Source organism: Dreissena polymorpha, chromosome 6, assembly GCF_020536995.1.
Source record: "Dreissena polymorpha isolate Duluth1 chromosome 6, UMN_Dpol_1.0, whole genome shotgun sequence".
In the NCBI taxonomy this organism is placed as follows: domain Eukaryota; kingdom Metazoa; phylum Mollusca; class Bivalvia; order Myida; family Dreissenidae; genus Dreissena; species Dreissena polymorpha.
The window spans coordinates 82668585-82679467 of record NC_068360.1 but is presented as its reverse complement, the minus strand read 5'-3'; the positions used below and the strand labels follow the sequence as shown (position 1 = coordinate 82679467).

Here is a 10883-nt window from a genome sequence, read left to right as displayed (position 1 = left end):
AGTTCAGGGTTGAACAAGTTAAGTTCTATGCTTCTTATGTCCTAAATAATGAAGGCCCACACTGTGCAAATAAATACCTCACATAAGGTTCATTTTTATAGGTGAAATAAGGGATATGACACAAGTTTTCCATTTAAGAAAAAATATGAGCCTAAACACATGAAAACAGTGCTTAATGCAAGTGTGAAGTGTCATTCCATATTAGCCTGTGCAGTCAGCACAGGCTAATTAGGGACCACACTTCCAGCTAAACTGGATTTTAGATAAGAGACTTACTTTAAACGAAAAATACCATTGAAGCAGAAAGTGTCGTCTATGAAATAATTAAATACCACACTTTGTAAAACTAAAAATCACAAATCAGGTTTATTTTGAGGTAAAATGAGCCATATGACACAAGATATCTGTTTCAGAAAAAAAGCTCTAAGAAAACAGGGTTTAATGTGCGGAGTGTCATCGCAGATTATCCTGAGCAGTCCACACAGGCTAATCAGCGAATACACTCTCCATATAAACTTGATTATCTCTAAATAGTGAATTCATTTAAACGAAAAAACAAAAATAAACAAGAGCTGTGTTTGTGAAACACAATGCCCCCTACTGCGCTGCTTTGAAGCCATATATTTTACCTTTGACCTTGAAGGATGACCTTGACCTTTCACCACTTAAAATGTGCAGCTCCATGAGGTACACATGTATGCCATATATCAAGTTGCTATTTTCAATATTGCAAAAGTTATGGGAAATGTTAAAGTTTTCGGACAGACGGACAGACTGACGGACTGACAGACAGTTCAACTGCTATATGCCACCCTACCAGGGGCATAAAAAGGAAAGTGTCATCTCTGATTAACCTGTACGGACTGCACAGGCTAATCTGGGACAACACTTTATGTACATGCATTAAGCCCCATTCTCACACGAGTGTGGTTCATATAAATCATGATTAAAATATGGGTGTAACTATAACAAAATAATTAAAGAGGGGAGGCCCCCCTTTACCACTTAGATACTTATTTCAAGGCATTTGTAGCTCCTTTGAAAGTTTAATTTAATTAAATACCTCACTTACTAGATTTAAGTTTTAAAGGCTTTATTTCCAACCCTAAGATACTGATGAGCAGCACAAACCATAAAACCTGAACAGACTGTAAGTTACTTGCAGGCTGTTCTGGCTTTATGCTGTTTGGAAAGCCATTTTCACTTTTCTTATAGGGGAAAGGATTACAAATGTATTGCAGACCGCATAGGCATATCAGGGACTCAAACATGATTAACAATTGTCCTTGTTTTCAGAAAACTTTGTGAGCTTTCAATCGAATGAAATATTGATGTTAAAAAATCTATTTATTGTGGACTGTCGGATCCAGACACACAAAATGACACTTGAGCTAATGACACTTGAGCTAATGACACTTGAGCTAATGACACTTGAGCTAATGACACTTGAGCTAATGACACTTGAGCTAATGACACTTGAGCTAATGACACTTGAGCTAATGACACTTGAGCTAATGACACTTGAGCTAATGACACTTGAGCTAATGACACTTAGGGCAATGACTCTTTAACCTGTTACTGCTAAGAAACGCATATTGACACGTTTTAGTACCTTAGAAAATCTAATAACTATATCAAAGTTGTAAAACCTTAAGTTCCAAAACTTATAAAATACTGATGAGCAGCAAACTGCATATAAACTGAACAGACTGTGAGTTACTGGCAGGGTGTTCTGGTTTTATGCTGTTTGCATATAGCAAATGCCACTTTTCTTCAGAGTGGAAAAGGTTTAGGCAATTACACTTTAAGCGATGAAAACTTAAGGTGTTGACACATTAGACAAAGACACTTTGGCAAGGACACTAACAACAATGACACTTTAGACAATTACACTTTAGGCAATTGAACAGTAATCCCTTTAGGCATTTGCATTTTAGGCAAATACATGGAATGACACTTTAAGCAGATGCAGAAAGCCTCTTTTACATTTTTTTCTGCTCTATCAGAGGGATCGGTAAAGTAAGTCATATTTCACATAAGAATTCAATAGAATGGTGACCCAAGCAGGAGAAATACAGATTGTGGACACCTATTTATTGCACAATGCACAGGTTTACCCAGGACTACACCATGAACAACTCTTAAGGTACAAGTCATTCTTAAAGCCAGAATTTCCCTGAAGACTATTTGCAGTAATTTAAAAAAAAATCTTTTAGGGAAAGGTCCCGGGTTCTTTGAATTGGAAAAAGCAGCTTTGTTTTCAATATATTGGGAATTTGGTGTTGTTCTCTTTGTGCTAAGAAATACTTTAAATTGAGAATGAAAAATGTTTTCTATATTATATTTTGTATGCACTTAATGTTTCAAATCCTTTTTTATTTGTGAAACTTTCAATTTGTGGTTTAAGGAAGTTACTTGGGAAAAAATGCACTTTCTTTAGGTTGGGATTAAGGCTTAATTTCCGCCCCAAATTCCTACAAAACAAGAGCTCCTCGGTCGGAGTCAGATGCCCCCCCTCCCCAAACAGGGCCTTGACACCCATCACTCAATCCTTTGATGACATATTGAACTGAAACCAATTTTACACTTAATGTCACAGTGACCTTGACCGTTGAACTAGTGACACCCATTTCGATAGGGATCATCTACTGTCCAAGGCCCATCCACATGGTAAGTATCAAGCTAATTGGTCAATTCATTGACGAGTAATTGATAGGAAACGATCATCACACTTATTGTGACAGTGACCTTGACCTTTGCCCTAGTGAATCCAATTTCAAAAGGGGTCATCTAATGTCCAAGGCTAGCACACGTGAAGTATCAAGCCAATTGGTAAATTTGTTTACAAGTTATTGATCGGAAACAATTTTCACACTAATTGTGACAGTGGTCTGACCTTTAACCTAGTGACCCAAATTTCAATAGGGGTCATCTACTGTTCAAGGCCAATGGACATGTGAAGTATCAAGCCAAGTTTACAAGTTATTGATAAGAATCTTTGAAAAGTTATTGATTGGAAACAATCTGGTCCACCGACCATCCAAGAAAACAAGGGGGGCATAAAAAGGAACAGCTGTGTTATACCTGGTGAGGTCTTCAATGTCGACCAGCATGGAGTCCTGCTCCATGTGCAGTTCATCTCTCTCCATCAGCAGACGAACCAGGTCCTCGTTGAGACCTGAAACATAAGGCAACACTCCATTGGCTTGGGGAAACTTGGTACTCACCGTCTTTAAAGGAATTATTTTATAACAGAAAATCAAGCTTAAGCCAAAAATGTCGGCCCAGATAAAGCCTGTTTGGACTTTACAGGCTAACCTGGGACAACAATTTACAACTCATATGCATTAAGCCAAAATTTTACAGAACATATCACATTAGTATCTCACTTTCTATATTACACAGAACATATCTAATTAGTATCTCACTTTCTATATTTCACAGAACATATCTAATTAGTATCTCACTTTCTATATTTCACAGAACATTTCTAATTAGTATCTCACTTTCTATATTTCACAGAACATATCAATTAGTATCTCACGTTCTATATTACACAGAACATATCTAATGAGTATCTCATGTTCTATATTACACAGAACATATCTAATTAGTATCTCACTTTTTATATTTCACAGAACATATCTAATTAGTATCTCACTTTCTATATTTTACAGAACAAAACCAATGAGTATCTCACGTTCTATATTACACAGAACATATCTAATTAGCATCTCACTTTCTATATTTCACAGAACATGTCTAATTAGTATCTCACTTTCTATATTTTACAGAACATATCTAATGAGTATCTCACTTTCTATATTTCACAGAACATATCTAATAAGTATCTCACTTTCTGTATTTCACAGAACATATCTAATTAGTATCTCATGTTCTATATTACACAGAACATATCTAATTAGTATCTCACTTTTTATATTTCACAGAACATATCTAATTAGTATCTCACTTTCTATATTTTACAGAACAAAACCAATGAGTATCTCACGTTCTATATTACACAGAACATAGCTAATTAGCATCTCACTTTCTATATTTCACAGAACATGTCTAATTAGTATCTCACTTTCTATATTTTACAGAACATATCTAATAAGTATCTCACTTTCTGTATTTCACAGAACATATCTAATTAGTATCTCACTTTCTGTATTTCACAGTAATTTTCTAATTAGTATCTCAATTTCTATATTTCATAGAACATATCTAATGATTATCTCACTTTCTATATTTCACCGAAAATATCTAATTAGTATCTCACTTTCTGTATTTCACAGAACATATCTAATTAGTATCTCACTTTCTATACTTCACAGAACATATCTAATGATTATCTCACTTTCTATCTGTGTCTGGAGGTCATTGTACAGGACCTGGGTTTGAGCAAGGTTCATCTGCTGTAGCTGGCGCACGCTCAGCTTCTTCCTGCGCCGCTCACCCAGCCCCGGTATACCAGCCTGCAACAGATACACACCAATCTAAAACATGAAATGCGTTCATTTATAACATGAGTCGTGTTCTGAAAAAACGGGACAAAATGCATGTGCGTAAAGAGTCTTCCCAGATTGACTGTGCAATCCGCACAGGCTAATCAGGGAAGACACTTTCCGCCTAAATTGGATTTTTGAAGAGACTTCATTTAAACGAAATATGTCATTAAAGCGGAAAGTGTTATCCGAGATAAGCCTGTGCGAACTGCACATGCTAATCTGGGATGACAATTTACGCACAAGCATTATGCCCAGTTTTCTCAGTACACGACTCATATCATTACTACGTTCTTGCGTGAGGCTCAAACTCCCTAAATGTGCATCTCTTTTTCTCAGTACGGATAAAGACAACCATCTCAAAACTTCGACTTCGAAAGTCCAACACGAATGTATGGAATGTCACAAATGTTGTGGTATTCATTGATCAATGTCAATGTTTCAAGGCCTTTGGTGACTGTCATGAAAATGGAGATGAGAAAACCACCCTGATACTTCTAATAAATGCCAGATTTCATTAATAAGAAACTGTCGTATATCTGTTATTTCGAAAAGGTTCAGTAATCAATATAAATGTGAGTTTTAGTAATAAAATATTGTATGATGGCTAGGAAAAGGCGTATAATATAGCAAAATGTAATAATCTGGATAACTTTAATTGTTCTCTGTTACTGTAACAAGTTCAATATTGATAGGTTTCTAATTGAATTAACATACCACTTAAAGCAGTTAGACAATAATCCTTAAGACATAATTACTTTAGCTTTAACATCAAATCACAAAGTATCCAAGTTTGGTTGTGATCTATCGAACATAATGTTGAAGTGACTTTGATGTTATTTTTAACATAATTTTAATCAAACCTACACTTTGGTCTAACATCATTTCAAAATGTATAGCTGGATGTAAATTAACCTGCTTTTGAGTGCAAAATTACACCACATTGAACACATGGGGGCGGGGGGGGGGGGGGGGGGGGGGGGGGGGGTCATTTATTAGACGATCTTTCAAAAATAAAAATAAAGGAAAAAAATAAAAAATTGGGGGTGGGGGGGGGGGGAGAGAGGGGGTATAATGTGGGGTGGGGTAATTTATAAGATGATGTTTAAAAAAAATTGGGGGGTAGAGGGGGTGAGAGGGGGGTATAATGTGGGGTGTGGTAATTTATTAGATGATGTTTTAAAAAAATAAAAAATAAATTTTTTTTGGGGGGGTGGGTGGGAAGGGATTCTGGGTAGGGGCGTGGGGTATTGTTTGGGAGGAATCCATTGTGGTATTCAGGTAAGTGTTGTTTTGTCAAAGTAATAATAAAATGTGATCATAATTAAGAAGTTATGGCAATTTAAGAAAAATGTTCAATTATCTAAGTGTAAAAGGGGCCATAATTATGTAAAAATGCTTGATACAGTGGTCTGCTCTTGTTTATAGGTTGGGGTCATGTTGGAAAACAAGTATGCAACATATAAAAGCAATATGTCAAAGGATATAGGAAAATCGGAAATACTTGGGGTAGTACGCAAACTTTAACATAGATTTATCAATAATATGCATATTCTAAGTATAAAAGGGGCCATAATTATTACAAAATGCTTGATAGAGTTGTCTGCTCTTGTTTATAGGCTGGGGTCATGTTGGTAAACAAGTATGCAAAATATGAAAGCAATATGTCAAGGGACAGTGAAAATAATTGGGGTAGTACGAAAACTTTAACATTTGCACGCTAACGGAACGAAACGGAATGGAAACGCCGACGGCAGGGTGAGTAGGATAGCTCAACTATATATATGTCATATATAATAGTCGAGCTAAAAATGCGACATTTGATAATTATTAATGGAACAAAGCTTTGTCACAGACATCACAAAAAACAGCATACACCATTCTTAATGTTTAAAATGCACTAAGTGACTCCGTAAGCTGGTTTTTGACCCTGCATGGTCCATGTTCGAACTTGACCTAAACATCATCTAGATACAACTTCTAACCAAGTGTGGTAAAGATCGGATGAAAACTACTTGAATTAGAGAGCAGACACCATGCTGAATGTGTAAAACGTACCAAGTGACCCAATGACCTAGTTTTTGACCTGTCATGACCTATGTTTGAACTTGGCCTAGATATCATCTAGATACAACATGTGACCAAGTTTGGTGAAACTCTGATAAAAACTACTTGAATAAGAGAGCGGACAACATGCTGAATGTTTAAAACACACTTAGTGACCCCGTGACCTAGTTTTTGACCCTGCAAGGCACATGTTCAAACTTGACATATACATCATCTAGATACAACTTCTGACCAAGTTTGGTGAAGATCGGATGAAAACTACTTGAATAAGAGAGCGGACAAGGACTGACCGACAGACAGACAGACAAGACAGACCGACCAACAAGCTCACTCCTATATACCCCCTAATCTTTGTTTAGTGGGGGTATTAAAAGGAAGGAAATATTAGGATAAATAGAATATAAAATGACTTTTGGATAAAGATCAAGATTATCATGCTCAACTCGAACCATGGTAGTGCTCTGCAAGCCTTCCGCTACCATGGTTCTAGCCTACAGACTTGCCTGAAAATGATCTCTGTAGGACTGGCCCCACACTATACCATCCTACCTTATACATGAACAGTGCTTGACCCCACACTATACCATCCTACCTTATACATGAACAGTGCTTGACCCCACACTATACCATCCTACCTTATACATGAAAAGTGCTTGACCCCACACTATACCATCCTACCTTATACATGAACAACCCTGTTTGGATATGATCTCTGTAGGAGACCTTGCTGTTCATGTTAAAGAATTAATTATCTTTGACAGTCTGTGGGGTTGGCTGCAACAATCCAACGCATCCCCGCCAAGTAATTAAATAAATTATTGTGATTATAGGATGGTAGTTTTCATTATCATTGTAATTAAATTGCAGTACACCAGATGAACCTTCAATAAAGACAGTTGCGGTCATGTTCAATACGGAGGCAGAATGACTAAGAATAAAAATCTCATATTATACAGGGTTCATGACTTTGTCATTATAATCAACAGTGTAGAAAAAACAATTGTGAGCCTTGTCAGTATTGATTCATTGGCCCATTTAAATAAGTCTTAAGTCCAAAATAAGGGTGAAAGTCAAGGTAACATTGGAGTAAGGTGATGAGAGTGCACGGAGTGCTTAGTAAGTAAAAATGTTAACCAAGAATTCGACAGACTGCATTAGTCCAGAAGGTTAATGACAATGTAAAATGAGGACAGGTGATATTGAGGTGTTTGTAATGTTTGAAGAAATCGTCCAAGCAAGTATAAAATGTTTGCAGGAAGCATTAATGATCTTGGACAAAACTATTCACTTTGGGTTAAAAAAGAATTGGGTTAAATTAGTGTTCCAAAAGTATTTCAATATAAAGGTCAACAAGTGGCAAGAGTTGGAGGATTGTGACTTCTTGAGTCTGACTGACTAATGGGATTGTTTACCCTTGGGACTTCGGTTAAAAACGATTGCCCGAGCACACTGCTTAACATTAAACTCTGCATTAAAAGGTCGATAACGGCCATAAAATGGACAGCCCGATTTTACTGGGCTGTACCATTGATACAAATATAAAACTTTGCAGTGTTGGTGCAGTGCTTTAATAAAAATCTAGTAGTTTAAAAATTAGCTTTACACTGGCTGAGCCTAACACTGTTAAAGAGCGGCGTTTTTATTGAGTGTTCTCAAGCTTTTTTTAAACATGACATATTGACCTACTTTCTTACCCAACATGACCCAGTTCTGGATTCATGCCAGATATAATTAGACAATTATTCTTACCAAGTTTCATGAACATAGGGCAATACAGGTAGTCTCTCTAGAGGGTAAATTAGCTTTTTATTTAATTTGACCTAGTCCCCTATTTTTTGACCCCACAAGACACATTTTTCAAAAACTGCGAAGTTTTCCAGATATGAATATTGTTCCAATATGCTTACTTCACGGACAAAAATGACATTGACACAGAAGTCATTTTATAGGCAGAAAATAGCACAATTTTAGCTTGTAAATTAACTTGATGTGTGTTCCTAATGGGAAAGAACAGATAAATGTAGAAGAGAATTACCATGTTTATTAAGTAAGAAGAGCAAATGAACATTATTTCCTTGTTTTATTGTAATTGTTAAGAGATATGGATCTTATAGAGAATGTCAATACTTTTAACATCCTATAAAAAGACAACTGTTATTGGTCTGAGGCATAAAATTCCAAATGCAGGTCACCAGTCAAAAGGCAATGTTTTATAGAATGTTAATTTTAAAGCATTGTTTGACTAGAATAAACTTGAATTTAAAAACTCAAACTTTGTCTATTTCTTTCTTTTCTTTTTTTAGAGCGGAAAGTATATATACTTATGAATTAAAGGGAAGGGGGGATGTGGTCTAATTTCTACCCCAAAATGGATGCTTAAAATACCCAAGGCTATTGAGACACTCTCGAGTACAATTCCTGGGTAGGACCATTACTTGGTGTCTTAGGAAAAAAATTGAGATACAAAAATGTTAGAAATAGAAAAGAGCCACACTTTGTAAAATGGGGGTTTCATGCATTTTGTAAATCTTTCCCCTTTTATGATATTTTCCATTTAAAGAAAGTTTCTTCCCGCGATAATCCAGTTTAGGTGGAAAGTGACACTTTTGGCACATCCAATTAAACCCCTTCTTCACAGAGCACGGCCCAGATGTAATGCAGATACACCATTTTAATACTCTATGCAACTATCTAGGGATTTGGGTAGCGTTATTCTAAACACAAGTCATGTCTACGTAAGGCAATACAAGAAATTAGGGAATATGTATACCAATACTGATTAAGTAGAAGGAACTGATCCAGGCACCTATGTGCAATGGCATTTATGCACAATGTATACCATAAACAAACTGTTAGACGATTCATTTTCCGATTTTTACAATTAAACTTTTCCTGCCATTGGATATTAATGGCTACACATTTAAAAGACCTATTCCAAATAAAGGGTATACATAACTCTCCCCCACTAACTTTCCGAAACCCTTTCCCCCATAAGAAGCAAAGTGAAAATGGCAAAACTTGCAGTCTGTTCAGGTTTTATGCGGTTTGCTGCTGAGGCTTCAGTCACTATGCGTTGGAAACGAAGCCTTTAAAACTCGAATTTATAAAGAAAGGTTTTTCTTAAAGGTATTTCTTAAATGTAACTTTCTAAGGGACTACAAATGCAACAAAATACTTATCAAAGTGGTAAAAGGTTAATGCCAGCCCTGTTAAATTTTGTTATTCTTAGTTGTGTAACCATTAAACATTTATGTAAGATGACTGATTACCCAAGACAACCAACCATATATGCAAATACATGCAGTCTGGTCTTCCTCAAAAACATGCCTGCTGCAGAATTCCCCCATGAACAGAATGTTAGCCAATCAATCAGTCATTCAATAAGATATAACAGACCTTGTGCGTGTTTTTCTGGTCCTACAATAGAACAGCAACAGCCAAATGTTCAATATTATTTATGGCGCTTTTGTTTTTGCATGAAATACAGAAACTACAATTTAACTATCCCAGCCCTATGTTGGAAAATTCAGTTATTTGAACCTTTACATTATATTCATTTTTCAGTTTAACTTGGAAAAAATTCCCACTTAAAAGCAACGTGAAAATGGCATACAACCAGAACAGCAAATTTCACACATAATAAGGCAAATTTGGCAACAAAATTTCGAAGAAGGGGAATCCGTTGTTAATGTTATTAAATGTCAAGCGTTCATCAGCTTGTGTATATTTTTTTAAAGAAAATTACACTTATTCACCAGCAGAGTATGGGGTGGGGTCAAAAGAGCAGCAAAGGGTAAAAACAGAGCAAGACACAGCAACATGCTGTTTGCTGCACCTACAAATTTGATAATAATTATTCAGTTCAAATTCATTTTTCAGACGCCACATTTAAACAAACTCAAAATATAATGGTTCCACTGCACTGATTGACAATAAATCACTGTTACTGATAGGTTTTTCGGTATTTTACTCACCATTTCTGCTATGGGTGACTTTTTCTGAGTCTGCTTTTCTATCTCCAGCTGCATATGGGCCATAGTGCCCGCCTGAAAATAGGCAATCACAGAATGGTCAATGATATGGGCCATAGTGCCAGTCTGAAAATAGGCAATCACAGAATGGTCAATGATATGGGCCATAGTGCCAGTCTGAAAATAGGCAATCACAGAATGGTCAGTGATATGGACCATAGTGCCAGCCTGAAAATAGGCAATCACAGAATGGTCAATGATATGGGCCATAGTGCCAGCCTGAAAATAAGCAATCACAAAATGGTCAGTGATATGGGCCATAGTGCCAGTCTGA

The 10883-nt window shown here is 36.3% G+C and overlaps 1 protein-coding gene across 1 annotated transcript in view; it reads right to left on the bottom strand.

Moving 5' to 3' along the window:
• Positions 1-10883, bottom strand: part of LOC127833690 (uncharacterized) — a 155205-nt gene that overhangs the window by 3558 nt on the left and 140764 nt on the right. Inside the window, exons 10-12 of the mRNA XM_052359102.1 lie at positions 10553-10624; positions 4364-4481; positions 3085-3178 (exon numbers count right to left, since the gene is read on the bottom strand). Of these exons, the coding sequence (XP_052215062.1) occupies positions 3085-3178; positions 4364-4481; positions 10553-10624 (284 nt within the window). The remainder of the gene's footprint in view (positions 1-3084; positions 3179-4363; positions 4482-10552; positions 10625-10883) is intronic.